This window comes from Sylvia atricapilla, chromosome 4, assembly GCF_009819655.1.
Source record: "Sylvia atricapilla isolate bSylAtr1 chromosome 4, bSylAtr1.pri, whole genome shotgun sequence".
Lineage (NCBI taxonomy): Eukaryota > Metazoa > Chordata > Aves > Passeriformes > Sylviidae > Sylvia > Sylvia atricapilla.
In genome coordinates, this window is record NC_089143.1 from 28,360,370 (window position 1) to 28,374,288 (window position 13,919).

Genomic DNA, 13,919 nt, shown 5'->3' on the forward strand with positions numbered 1-13,919 from the left:
CTAGCAGTCTTGGAATGTCCCCTGCAATTGTCACCTGCCCCTGGGCTGAGGAGGTGGATGTCCCTGGAGGAAGCTGTATCCAGCATGATATTTACAAGGATTTACAGTCAGAATTTACAACAGAGATTGTCTTTGGTAGAAAAAACAGAGCATTATTAGCAGTACAGTAAAATATCCTGAGAGTCTCTGAGGATCAGAGCAGCGCATAAGGGAAGCAGGGTGCTGGGTCCTTCAAACAGATCCTTCTCTGTCAGCAAAGTGCATTTGCTCTCATCTGACTGACTTTCTGGAGTAGCTCAGTTTTGGTTTGATCTGCTGGAAGGGACAGGCAAGCTGGGACAAGCTCTGTTCAGTCTTACTCATCTGGCATCTCGCTATCGCACTTCTCTGCTGGCCAGACCAGCTGTTCCCTAAAATCAGTCCCTCTAAGATAGCAAAACGAGCTAAACGTGCTGTTCCCAGTGTGTCCCTCCAGCCTACAAACAGCCTCATGCCTGCTACAAGTGATGGAGGGAAGTCCTTGAGCAGGATGCAGATTCCCCTTGGGGCCTCTGAGACATGCAGGGAATTATGGAAAGCAGAAACGAAGTGAAACATTTCAAAACTTGTCCTCAGCACTGGGGACCCAGTGGGGCTTCAGTGTACACCCAACCATAAGGAACCCAAACCTCACCATAGTATGGATATGGTGTCTGGGGGCTGACCTGCCTTTTGTCCCTCTCTTTTCCTCCTTTTCCCAGAAAGTGTAGGACATCTGGCCCAGGTGGCCTTCTGTGACAGCACACCAATTACATAAGCTTCCACCTACAGAGAGGAAAGGTAACCTGTGGGAAAAGTCCAAGGGGAGCAGATTTCCACCTTCTCCCTACAGGAAGGGAAGGAAAAGCATATCCAGGCATGTCCCCTCAGAAAAGGTGTACTACCAGCCCAGGCTGCCTTGCTTCAGGAATGTTGCACAGGATTTTTCACTGAGCAAAGACAAAGCAAAAGGCCTGAAGGACAGATTCTGTTCCATTTCTTTCCCTGTACACAGCACCAGAAACAGCCAAAACCATCAGGAAGCTCAAAGCCAAAGACACAGGTTGTGTCCTCTCCTGGACAGCCTTCTGAAGAAGTCAGGCCATGACAATGCCACAGGGAACCAAGGCAGAAACACGCTGCAAATCAAAATGGTTGCAACAAAGAGATCAATCTCTGGGTTTCAGATGGGTGTTGGTTTGTTTAGTCTAGAAAAGGAAACTAAAACACCAAAAGTGGATAATCGTCCCACATGTAAAAGGCTGCTACAGAGCTGGAGATGGTCAGTCATTGTCCCTCAGCTCCTGACAGGAGAACAACAGAAAATTAGAGGAATATCCAGCAAAAGTGGCTCAAGTTAGACAAGTAACTAAAGGGAGACTTAAACACCTGACAACAAAACCAGATCAAATTACTGAAGAAAGCTTCAGACTCCCCATCTATAAAGATTTCTAATTAAAGATCAGACTAATTTTGCCCTAGAATAGTATGGAAATACTCTGTACTTGATGAAGGAAATCTTCATAAACTCTTCATAAACTTCATTAACCAGAAATGCTGTTTTAGAGGCTGAACATGGGCAAACAGATGAGAGAAAAAAAAAAAAAAAAAAAAAAAAAAAAAAGCTACTCTGAGAAATCACTGTCCACAAGATCAAGTCACTCTATGAAATACATCCCAACATTTTTTTCTTTGCTTATTTCCCATCTCCAGTATTGCAGTTATGTGTATTGGTCAGTCAATCACCCTGTCTTTCTATTCCTCCCCTGCTTTTTCCAAGCCCTGGCCATGCTTTCCCCCAGGGCTGCTACATATTTAATAGGTATTTTTAGTACATGCATCACCATGGCATCTCCTCCCACCTAACAAAGCTGAAGTCAGTACCTGGTCATGCTGTGATGTGAACCTGTGGTTCCCAAGAGTGTGGGCATGAGCTGCTGAGCTGCACTTTCCAGATGACACAATTTACTGAAACTTCAGGGATAGGCCGATTTATGGATGCTTCCTGAAGCCTGCAGGTACGGCAGTGACCTTGTGCTGGTAGCAAAGGCCAGCTGATCTGTCAAGGTGTTCACACTCAAAACAGGTGGATGAAATCCATCCTCATCCCAGCAGAATAGCTGTAAGCACAGAGCCTGTTTCAAAGTGGCACCCAGTGACCTCCTGGTACCCAAGTGCTGAACCAGCTGAAGAGGTCAATAGCATATCAGCCAGAACAGCTGAATCTAATAGAAAATGAGTCAAGATGATACATAGCTGGCATTGTAGAAATAACAGATGTCATCTGGGCCAGTTGTACCAGCGTGTTGATGTGCTAAAACAACTGAAAAGAGACTCACTCACGTGACCACAGCAAATCACCCTCTTCGCAGCCACTGAAACTGAGATGACCCACAGATATTACACACAGAGTCTCTGGAGACCAGGCTTCTGCACATGGCAAATACAAAGCAGACCTCATGGCAAAGCACAGTCTTGAGAAGGGCTGTTGGCTATGAGGGACACAGAGAGGGGGCAGATTGTAAGGCAATAGAAATCACTTGCAGTTTTGATTTACATTAGGACTCCAAAGTTTTCAGTCCCAAGCAACATTGCTGCCATCCTGGATCAGGCATACCCAGACCCCACATTTTCTATTTCACCTTCTCTGCTGTAGTTGAAGAGATGGTGATGCCTGCACATTTAAAAATAATAATAGTAATAAAAAAGCAGCTGCTTAGCTCAGAGCATCTTTTATTGTCCAAATTAAAGGGGGCTCATGGGGGCAAGGTGAGGAAAGCAGGTTGCAGGGAGTGAGGCTGAGAAGCCAGTAAGTCTTTCTGGGGGCCCTGCGATGCTGCACCTCACTCCCAGAGCTGTAAAAAGGATTAACTTAACAAATTTAGAAAGAAAAAGAAGGCTAAAATAGGAGTCTAAAATAAGAATCAGAATCCCTCTGGTAAATTGCTGAGTTTGCTCCCTGCTGTAGAGAGCCAGTGGTGTCGGGGGGAGTGAGCTATTTTCTGGAGATGTACTGGAAATAGCACGGGGTAGTCAGGGAACAGCAGAGGGTGAGCAGCAGCAAAGGAACTTGTGGGCCCTCGGAAGTTTTCCCACCAAGTAGGGCACCCCAGAGTACAGTGGGAGGATACAGCAGGGATGAGGTAGATGTGGTATGGGATGGGATAGGGAAGGCTGTTGGCTACGTGCTGCTGATTCAAGGCTCCAACCCTCAGCAAATGCAAGGCACTGAGCCCCAAGCCCTGGTATGCCACTCATGGAATGAGTGCACAGCTGAGTGCAGGGGGTGCTGACCCAAAAGCATGGGGCTTCTTGCAGTCCTGTGACTGATGGCACTATCCCAGCACCACATCCCAGCCACTCTGGCCCCCCAGCATGCAGGCAGTGATGAGCAGAGAGTTGTCTGGCAAAGCAATTACTGCCAGGCCCAACATGCCACTGCAAGTGCAGAAATTGAATTTTGAAGCAATCAGCAGCACACCCCCAGGGAGCACCAGCAGGTAGACAGGGGACAGCAAGGAAGGAGGTTTTCCTTACCGGGCTTCAATCCTCATTTGGACATGCTGAAATCAGACACTAAGCCTTGAACTCAAATCCTCTGATCTTCCCTTTTGTGTCCAGCACAGCTCTTGGTTTTTCCCTTATAAAACCTGTTTGTTGTAGCCACACCAGACACCTCACTGGTACCTAAATCATTTGTCCTGAATTTTGAAATGACTTCGCCTCTTGCAGAGGACATGATGGGAAGGTGATGGACATCAGGAAAGTCAGAAAAAGCCATGAAGGAGACTGGGGCTAAGAAATTAGGTTAAGTAAAACCAGCCATGTGGTACAAAGGGATCACAAAACAAAAAAAAGCCTCAAACCTAATTCCTTGGTCATTGTTAAACCTAGGAAATCATCACCAAACCCTAGGGGTTTACATTGCTACTTTTTTTTTTTCTTGCAGGAGCAGCTGACTGGCACGTAGAGCACTACCTTGTAAATGAGTAACCATTCCTTATGGAGGTGTTTACAATAGAGACACATGAAGAAGTGGTGGTTGTTAGAAGGGTTTTGATGAAATCACATGAAGCTAACGAGTTCAAGCCTTGTCCCTGTCTGGATGAGAACACCAGGAGGGAGGATATCCATGGGAAAGGCCCTCTGCATATCAAAGATGGAGGGAGTAAAGGGAAGGGAGGGAGGCACAGAGTTTCTGTACTGCAACCATTCCTGTAGGTGGGAGGTTATGTGTGATGCTTACCCCAGTGATTCACTGTAAAAGTCCTTAGGACAAACCTTCTCTGGACCTTCAGTGTTTCCCACTGAGATTTCCTGAGCACTGGTCCCTCGTTGTAAGAAAGCATACTGTCAAGTATGGGAAATGAAATCCCTGACTGCCTCACTTGCTCTCAGGTTCTGTGTTTCCAGCACACAGCAGGGGCTGTAAGCAGTTGAGCCCATGCCAGGTCCCAGACCCATATTAGGAGTGTGCAGGTTTATCTGCACTTCCAGATACCTGTGCCTGAGAGCACCTTCCCAGAGAAGCTGCAGGCTCTGGGCCTCAGAAGTGAGACAGAGCCCAGGGCTGCCACAGGGCAGTGTAACACAGTGCTATGCTGCATGGGCACTGTCCTGTCTTCTCCCTGAGACCTGAAGCACAGCCTGCAGCCTCAAAAGGCTATTACTACTACTACTACTACTACTACTATTATTATTATTATTATTATTATCATTATCATTATCATTATTATTTATGCTTGAGGCACTGGCCACTGAAGCAGGAAGGAGAGGAGTAACTCTACCACGTCTCTTTGCTTTCCTACAGGACCCCTCACTGTGTACATGAGCTCTTGTTCACTCGCCGTGCCAGGGGGAGGAAAGGCGCCCCAGGCTCTGTCCCCGTCCCCAGGGTGGCAGTGACAGTGACAGTACCGTGTAGTACTCGGGAGGGCCACTGGAGGTCTGCGTGCATTTGCTTTCTCCTGCTCCCTGCACGGCGCTGCACAGCGCGCAATGAGCCCCGCTCGTCCTCCCTTAGCCCGGCCAGGACAGTGCGCTCAGCTCCCCAGGCCAGCCAGGGCGGCTTCGCTCCCCTCCAAGCATCCCAGGGCAGCCTTGGGCTGCCTTGCGTCCTCCGGCTCTGTGGTGGGGCAAAAATCCAAGAGCAAAACTCGAACGTGTTTGCTCCTGGCTCCTCTGCAGCTGAAGCTGCACAGGCTCTCTGTTTCCCAAGGAACTACTTGCACCTTTCCCAAGTTGGGAATGAACTCATCCTCGGGCCAGACCAGCATGAAGCTGTCTACCTTCAGGATGTGAAAACCTCCTCCCTTTCCCTGGCTGGCTGGCACCATTGACTGGGTGATGTTAGTATTGTCACAGTAAGACTACTTCTTTTCAGGGTCACAGGTTGCTATTTTCTGAAGACAGCTGCTGTCATCCAGCCCCTGCAGCTCCAGCCCTGCACCTCTTGCCTGCATCTATCATTGCTTCCCTGCCCCCTGCTGCATCAGTTGCCCTGATTTTGTTTTTAATCAAGTTCAAATTCATTTGTGAGCTGCAGGATAATGACATGAGTGTGTGTTTGCACAGTGGTTTCATTCTAGGAAGGTGTTCACCCACTTTCCCGGCTGGACAAACAGACAGGCGCAGCAGTTCAGCACCAAAACTGAGAATGTAGGATCACAAGTGACTCAAGGCTGGCTCACTTTGGCTGTTTCAGCCCAATCTTACCCACTCACAACGGCAGGATGGCCTCTTCCCTGCCCTGGCCTCTGCAGGGTGCCAGGCTGTGCTCATTGCTCTGGACTGTGATGCCATGGGAAGGCACCGTGTTTTTTGGATTTGCCCAGTATAATCAACATAGCAACCTCACCACTATGAAAATGCCACCGGATCTTTCAAACTTCACAAGCTTTTAGGACTTCAGTTTTAAAGGAAATAGGGCACACAAGGATCAAAACTACAGCAAAATCAGAGCAACACACACAGAAAACCAAACTGGACTTCTCAGGAGAGCCTAGGCTGAAGCTGCTCTAGTTATGTCTACACAAGGAAAATGGGGACTCCTGGTTTTCTGGGCAGGTCTGCATCTAACACTGGAAACCAGTCTGTGAAACAGACGTGTGGCTGTGTCCTGCTCCAGCAGGTCTATCCTCCTGCCCCACCAGTGAACTTTGGGGTGGAACTTTCCTTGAGCAGATGTCCAGAATGCTCTTTGCAGGGGGCACACGTGACCACTGCTGTCTGTGGCCAGCTCAGAGCCTGCCCAGGGCTCCCCAAAAACCTCCTTGTGTTCCCCAACTGATGATGCCCAACACCCGTCCCTATGCTCAAACTGTCCCCGAGGAGGATGCTGGACTCCTGGATCCCTGTAGAGAGGAGGACCAAGCATCAGGAAGCTGTGGGAAGTGTGATTTTAAGAACTTGAGGTCCCCCAGACAGAGAAGGAAGGATCAGTCAGATGCCTCTCTCTATGATAGGTGTTGCTTCTCCAGAAGGAGCCCAGGTCTCTGTGTCATCTGGAGTGAGTGTCCCCCCACCCCATGTACAGGGGGAAGGGGATCTGTGGTCCATGTCTTGCAGCAGTGTGGCCTGGGGGCATCACTGAGCAGCAAAACTGGAAATACCTGAAAATTTGCTTCAGCTCCTTGCTGAGAGGCATTATGAAAGGAAAATCCCAGCCTAGATGAAGTGCTGGAAAAACCAGTGTAAAGTCAGTTTCTGACATGAGCCCAACGCATATAGGGGATGATCTGTATTGCCTCCCCCGAAGCTACATACCCATTGCTGTTGGAGGAGTTGGAGCATTTGCTGGACCTTGCAAGCAGTTACAGGGCAGCCTTGAAGGCCAAGCTGAAAATGTGACTTTCCTTTGCTCAGAAGCAGAGCTGACTCTCAAATGTAGCTAGAAAAACTTCAAGTAACCTTGCCACATCTTTTCTGCTTCATCATTGCAGAGCTCATCTTGAACCAGGGCATTTAGTAGTAGTATTTTGAGATTTTTCTACCTGTGGTTGGTCTGACATCTAATTTTCCTGTCCTTGCTACAGAATATCCTCATACCTTCTCTGCTCCAATTTTCATCCTGTTTTCCTTTTACCTCCCCTTGGTTCTTTTCAAACTCCTTCTCCTCTGCCTGCTGTCAGGCTGCACTGCCTGCCATGTGGAGAGTTAATAGGATGCTCCTCATCCAAGTCCCATCATAAAGCTACAGTTCTACTTTGGTGTTCATAAGTTAAAACAATCATTGTTTAAAACACCAGCTGTCGGTCAAAAGTGCATTCATTAACCTCATGTTCTCCTCTTCTTCCTTAGCAAAGATGGATACACATTGACAGAGTTGTTCATGATACAGCAGATTTTGTAATAGTGCTACCCTGCTGACCCAAGCAGGTAGCCAAAATTCAGGTGGATGGAGGTTATTTACAGCAATAGAAGGAACTGACTGTGGAGGAAGGTAATTTTCCAAAGCAGTGCTGCTAGTTTACAGAGAAGGTGCACTGAAAACCCCAAGAAATGAGCATTTCCTGGCTCACACCACCTGCGTTATTCCCACGTCCACAAGAGCTCTCATGCTCTCAGCTTTTCTCAGGATACGTCTCCTGTCCCCTTCATGATCTCGTGCTCCCAACACAGCCCCTGGACAGCCTCCCCCACACATCACAGAGCTTGGCCTGCTTGCACAGCTCTGTCTCCTACAGCTAATTGAAGTGAAGGTACCTGGTAACATTTGGGGGGAAAACCCATTTTTTTAATTTTTTTTTTTTTAATCTAAACTTGCAGCAAAAATAAATATTATAAGTAAGATATGTTGTCTCCCCGGGACTTCATATCCAGTGTCAGAAAATGCTACTTCTTAAATGAAGACGCTTAAAATTTCTATAGAATCATAGAATGGTTTGGATTGGAAGGGACCTTAAACATCATCCAGATCCAATCCCCTGCCATGGGCAAGGACATCTTCCACTAGACCAGATTGCTTAAAGCCCCATCCCCTCTGGCTTTGAACACTTCTTTCCTTGAATGTATTCCTGAGGGCTGCACTGAGATGCTCTAGACAAATCTCTAAGTAATTGCTACGTAGCTCAGATTTTAATGTTACTTTGATCTAGAACAAACTGGGGTTTCTTCAACATAGATGTTATTGTACATTAAATGTACATGCAAGTTCCAAAATCCCCATTCGACAGAGGATAAAGCTAGCCGTGGGCGTGCACACTGTTTGGGAAACATTCGTATTTAATTCACAACCCACAAAATTCTTTCTGCCCAAAAAAGTTGTAGGAAGGGATTAATCTTCAGAGATCCCCCGGGGAGACTTATACAGCTGAGCTAGTCACCCTAAACTGCCTTTTACATATAAACTCAACTGCTTTTAGCACATGATTCATTCGATCTATTTGAAATCCACATTGGGCTGTGAGGCTCCGTGACTCCAAAGGGGCCTGTTTCCCCACTTTGCTGTGCCCAAAGCAAAAGCCACCAGCTCCAACACCAGCAGAGATCTGTGTGTGTCAGCAGATCCCGCCTCTGGCTCTGGTTACCAATTCATGGATTTTTACCAGTTGGAAATAATTCGGCATGTCAGGCTTTATAGTGACTTATTCACAGCACCCAGACACGTGGCGAAGGAGGGAGCCCTTCATCACTGCTGTGATGGGTCACAGTGAATGGCAGGACTGGGGGAACCAGGATGTGTGTGTGGTTACTGCCAGACACTCGCACAACATGGGAGCTGCTGCCAGTGTTGGCTCCTGAGCAGGAGGTGTGTGAATCCTCAGCCCTGGGGGTCTATGCAGCAGAAAAGCAGCCAGCAACATGGTCTCGGCAGGAAACCAGGGTCCCTAAGAGAAGGTGCTGCAGAGCTGCTGCAGACAGAGGGAGTGCAACGAGAAAACCTTGGGATGCTAATTAACCCCCTTTTGGGAAGATATTTATTAGGCAAATGCCTCACATTCATATGCATATCTGCAGTCAAGAAAGAGGCTTTTACTTTTTCCCCAGCCCAGCAAAGCAGGATGGTGGGAGGTTGCTGTGACCAAACAGCCAGAGGTGCTGGGGGTGCTCAGCTTGCTCCAGGCGTCTTGGGTTGAGCATGGAAAAAACAGTTGAAATTACCAAGGTCCAGGTTACGTTGAAGGAGATCCTGGAGGCAGTTGAGAAGATCTTTAAACCTGATTATCTTGTCCCCTGCTCACTGATGGAGACATTGCAAAGGACAGGGTGGGAGCGATCCCTGATAGAGGGCCTCATCCTCACTGGGATGAGCTGTTCTGAAATCACTGCATTAATATAACCCGGGGCAACTTTTGCTGTCAACCAGTTAATTGCTGAGGTTGATAGATACAGCCCCCGATGAGCAAAGGATTGTGGCTGCTTGCAGTTTTTGCAGAAGAGCCAACAGGACGTTTCCAGCAGACACTGAGCAGTGGGTCATGGAGGTTTGCAGGGGGCCTGCTTTGGTGTTCCCCACTCCTTAGCTTATCAGTGCTTTGGGAGAGCAACTGCTCTTCCTGGATTGTTTCTCTGATTTGCAATCACACAGATCTCACTGCTTCAAGAGTTATTGTAAAATCTGGTTGGAAGATGTTTCAAGTCATGCAAAGCCCAGGGTTGGACAGAAAACCTAAAATTTCAGATGAAGAGCAGGGGCATGATCTTGTCACCAGGGGAATTGGTAATTCTGTTCTACATTTGCTGGGTGTTTCCTAGGGCTTGTCAGAGGGAGTGACTCCCCTTGACCCAAGACGAGACCTGCTGATTTGGGAAGGATAAATAATGGCATTTCCAAGGCTTACTGGTTTGATGTGCTAATCCAAAGCAAAGTCAGACTAAAACAGACCTGCTGAAGGCAAAGCATGTTTCTTACTGAAATACTCAAACCTCTTCAGCCCCCAGAGTCACACAGCCTGCCCTCATTATTCTAGGCTTTTTCCCCAACGTACCAATGGATCAAACATCTGTACAATCTCCTGTTTTACACTGAGTAGCGAGAGCTTCTGAGAGCACTGGCACGACATTGAAACTTTAAACTGTCCATCTCAATTAAATTAGTTCTATCCGTGAGGTTCAGCAGTCGGTCATGGCATGTGGGAGATTTACCCTCAGGTCCTGAAGGAGCAGAAGTAAACTCAAGAGTAAAATCCTCAGTGACTTGGGATGACAACTGTGTTCTTAAAGACCAAAAGCTCCTGGCAGAGCACTTGCCTTGCCAGCAAGCTGCTGTTAACAATATCCTTTTCATTCCAGGGACCCAAATCTGCCGTCTGTGAACCTGACTGGCTTTTGCAATTGATTTCAGAGAGGCCCTTAATTTTCACCGACATTTGCTTCAGTCAGTCACAGCTTTCAGCTCCTCCTTCCCTCCTCCCCATTGTGCAGCACCCCCAGAACCTCCCCTTCACCTCCATTTACAGAGAAAGCTGAACCCTGGCTTTGCAATAACAAAGGCAAAGTTTGGCATTCATACAGTGAGGAAAGACTCAGGAAATTTGGTCCAGTGCTTTGTCTTCTTTGAGTCGACTGCATGATAGTGCACAAATCACTGTGTCCCTCTGTTCCCTTGCTGTGGCTAAGGATGACACCCCCTTATCTTGGGAGAACAGGAGATATTAATTACTGCTCATAAGAGGCTCAAATGAAGCAGCATAAATAGTAAACAAGTATTTAGTGCTTTGCTAAAGATAACTCGTCTGCAAACTCTCAGGTCCATAGTCCAGAATTGGGAACTCCCTTGGCTGTTACATAACTGCAGTAGGTTGGTTTTATATATATATATATATATATATATATATATATATTAAGGAATGAGTTGTCTTTATTACTGTAGTAATTTTATAAATAAGGAATGAATCTGACTAGATAGGATGAAGCGAAAATAAATGCCTGCTTAACCCAGGCATGTGGGAACTAAGCATTATCGTAATTATATTTCTGAAACAGCAACCTCCTATCTTTGGCCCGAAGCTTTCAGAATACAAAGGCAAACACTGCCCTGATTTTTTCGGCTTTTTCTCCCCATCCACTGACTCTTTGTGCTGGTGAATATAGGCTGCCAGATATCTCCCAAGTGCAGGAGCCACCCCATACTCCTTCCTTGATTTCTGGGGAGATGCAGGGGTGCCATGTGCCTTGCCTCTCCTCATTGGAATGATCTCCCTCCCACGGGAGGCTCCACTTTTGAGCAGGAGATGCTCTTTTGGCCAACTCATCCACTATTGTACCTGTGCCACGATGCCTTTTATAATCCCATATTTTGATCTCCAGTGCAGACAGTCAAAGGCTTTGGGAGCTGGGGGTTGCTCCAGCTGCAGCCGATGCTCGTTAGAAAGGGGAACTCGAGCAGCCTGGCAGTGCTGCAGCGCCTGGCCACGAGCAGGTCCCATAGCCACCCGAGGAGCAGCTTCTCATCGGGGATGCCCAATGCAGCGCAAGCCTGTGGGGTGCTGGCACTGCTCCTCTGGGCAGGAAGGCTTCCAAGTCCTTATCTAAACCCTCCTCCCTCCCTTCTCTCATACTCCTGAACTATTTTTAATAGAAAAGTGAAGCAATGAAACCACTATGAAAGCATCACAGTGAAATCAAGCTTTAGCTTGAAGCAAAGATCCAGTCACTGCATCTTCCTAGGGACTAAAGCATAGCCTGTGAGCTCTGGGAAGGCAAATCCCGCAGACTTCCAGTGACACAGCCGCACTCCCTGACGGCAGAGTTCATCTCTCAGGACATGGGATGAAGGGATGAAACTTGTAGGGCAGAGTGTATGGGGGCATCTCCCAGGGACATGTGCACCTGCCAGGGAAACACAGGGATGTTAACGAGAGATGACTGCACGGGGGGTGCACAGGAGCACCTTACCGGCGCAAGTGGCACAGATGAAATTTTCACGAGGTGTATGGGTGCATCTTGCAAGTGAAGGCACGGCTGAATCTTGCAGAAGTTGCAAGTCCCAGGGGGGTGCACAGGTGAAGTTTGAGGAGAGGCACAGCTGCTGCGGCGGGGGGCTGTCACCGGGCAGGGGGAGGAGCGGACCAAGTTCTCAGGGGGTGCACCTCCCGGGACTGGGGGGCTCCGGGGCCGCCCGTGTCCCCGCCCCTGCACCGGCCGCGCACGGCGCATGCCTCGGGCAGATGCCGGCCGGTTCCAACCGGGAGAGGCCGAAGCTTTTCGGGTCCTGCGAAGAGGAGGAGCTCGTCCTCCTCCCTGCGCATCCCCCCTCCCCCTCCATCTCTCCTCACCGCCCCGCGGAGGGGTGCGGAGGCGGCTGGGCCCGGCCGCGTTCTCCGCACCGCGCAGTGGCGTGGGCACGGCAGGAAAAGTTACCGGCTGGGGGGCGCTGAGGGATGGAGAGGGGGATTTACTCGGGTTTGGGACGAGCCGGGGGCCGCGCGGCTGCGCCTCCCAGCCCGTTCCGCGCCCGCAGGGCTTTCCGCGCGGGATGGCGGAGCTCCGCGCCGCCGCGGGGAGGGATCCACGGCGGAGCAGCTGCGCCGCAGCCCGCTGGATACGATGCGGAGCCCGCCGGGACGCGGTGCGGAGCTCGCCGGCCGGCCCTCCCTCCCCGCGGCTCCGCGCCCCCGCAGCGACTACTCCAGAAAGCTGCTGAGTGCACGGTGCTTTCGCAGTAGATACACAGATACATAAAAAATTAATTAATAACCCCCTTCCGCGTGCGCCGGTGTACGCGGGCAGGGATGCGCGGCCGCCGACTCTCCGCGCAACCCCGCGCCGTAGTAATTTGCAAGGGGCGGTGCAGGGATGGGGGGGCAAGGGGGAGGTGTCCCGCCCCCCCGATCACATGGCGACCCCGCGCAGCCAATGCGGGGGGCTCTAGGACCCCGGGGACCCGCGGCCCCCCCGCCCTATAAATGCCTCTCCAAAATGCAGCGGGGCTCCTTCCTCCCGTCCCGCCCGGCCGCGCTGCTGTGCGCCCCGCTGCCCGCGGGTCTTCGTGCCGGCTCCGAGCCCCGCTCCTTCCCCCTCCCCTTTTTCCTTTTTTTTTTTTTTTTTTTTTAATTTTTTTTTTTGTTGTTAATTTTCTGACACCTCCCCTCCCGTTTTTCTCCTCGCCCCCTCCCCGCGGCCGGTTTGCATGCATTGTCTGTCTCCCAAGATGGTTTGTGAGACCAAGATTGTGGCGGAAGATCATGAATCAATCCCAGGATCCAAAAAAGACACGATCATTGTTTCCTCCTCCCAGATGTGGCCCTCTTTGGCGGGCTCCCCTCCCTCACCCCCACCTCCCCTCACCCCACCAAAAGAAGACCCCAGGCGCGACAATGTCTATATCCGCGAATTCCACCCCTCTGAACAGGAGGTGGTGCGCCGCATCTTTTACGAGGGGATCATGGAGCGAATCCCCAACACGGCGTTCAGGGGGCTGAAGCAGCAGCCCCTCACTCAGCTGCTCTACGGGCTGTTGGCGGGTGAGTATCCGCTCCCTTTTGGGGAGGGGGGCGCCGGTTTTATTCGTCGCTGCGGGTCTTCACAAAATGGTCGGAGAGGCGGGAGGCGCCGGGGACCCGCGGGCGCGGTGCGGCCGGGGAAGCGCCGCAGCATCGTGCGGGGACCCGCGGAGCCGCAGCGCTGCGGCGGGGACGGGCGGGCTGGGAGGGGGAGCCTTGCGCCGCCGGGGATGCGCGACCCTGCGCGGGTGTTAAGGGCGGGGAGCCGTGAAGGGGAGGTTGCGGCGGGGGTGAGGGTAGATCAGTCATTCCGGTTATTGCAGGGCTTGGGGGTGCGCGGAGGGGAGCGGAGCGCACCGCGCACTGGCCGCCCCCGCGCAGCCCGGCGAGGAGGGCACGGCGTGCCGGCGTTGCCTGGAGACAGCCGGGCCCGCCAGCGGAGCGGCCCCCATTGCCCCCCTCGGCGTGGGGAGGGGGTACCCCATGCAGCAGCACCGAGCCGCGGGGTCTCCTCAC

The 13,919-nt window shown here is 50.6% G+C and overlaps 1 protein-coding gene across 1 annotated transcript in view; it reads left to right on the plus strand.

Moving 5' to 3' along the window:
- Positions 1-12,893: 12,893 nt before the first annotated feature.
- The window catches only part of NAT8L (N-acetyltransferase 8 like), a 29,258-nt gene continuing 28,232 nt past the window's right edge, over positions 12,894-13,919 (plus strand). The window contains exon 1 of the mRNA XM_066317373.1: positions 12,894-13,424. Coding sequence (XP_066173470.1) covers positions 13,091-13,424 — 334 coding nt within the window. The 5' untranslated portion in view covers positions 12,894-13,090. The remainder of the gene's footprint in view (positions 13,425-13,919) is intronic.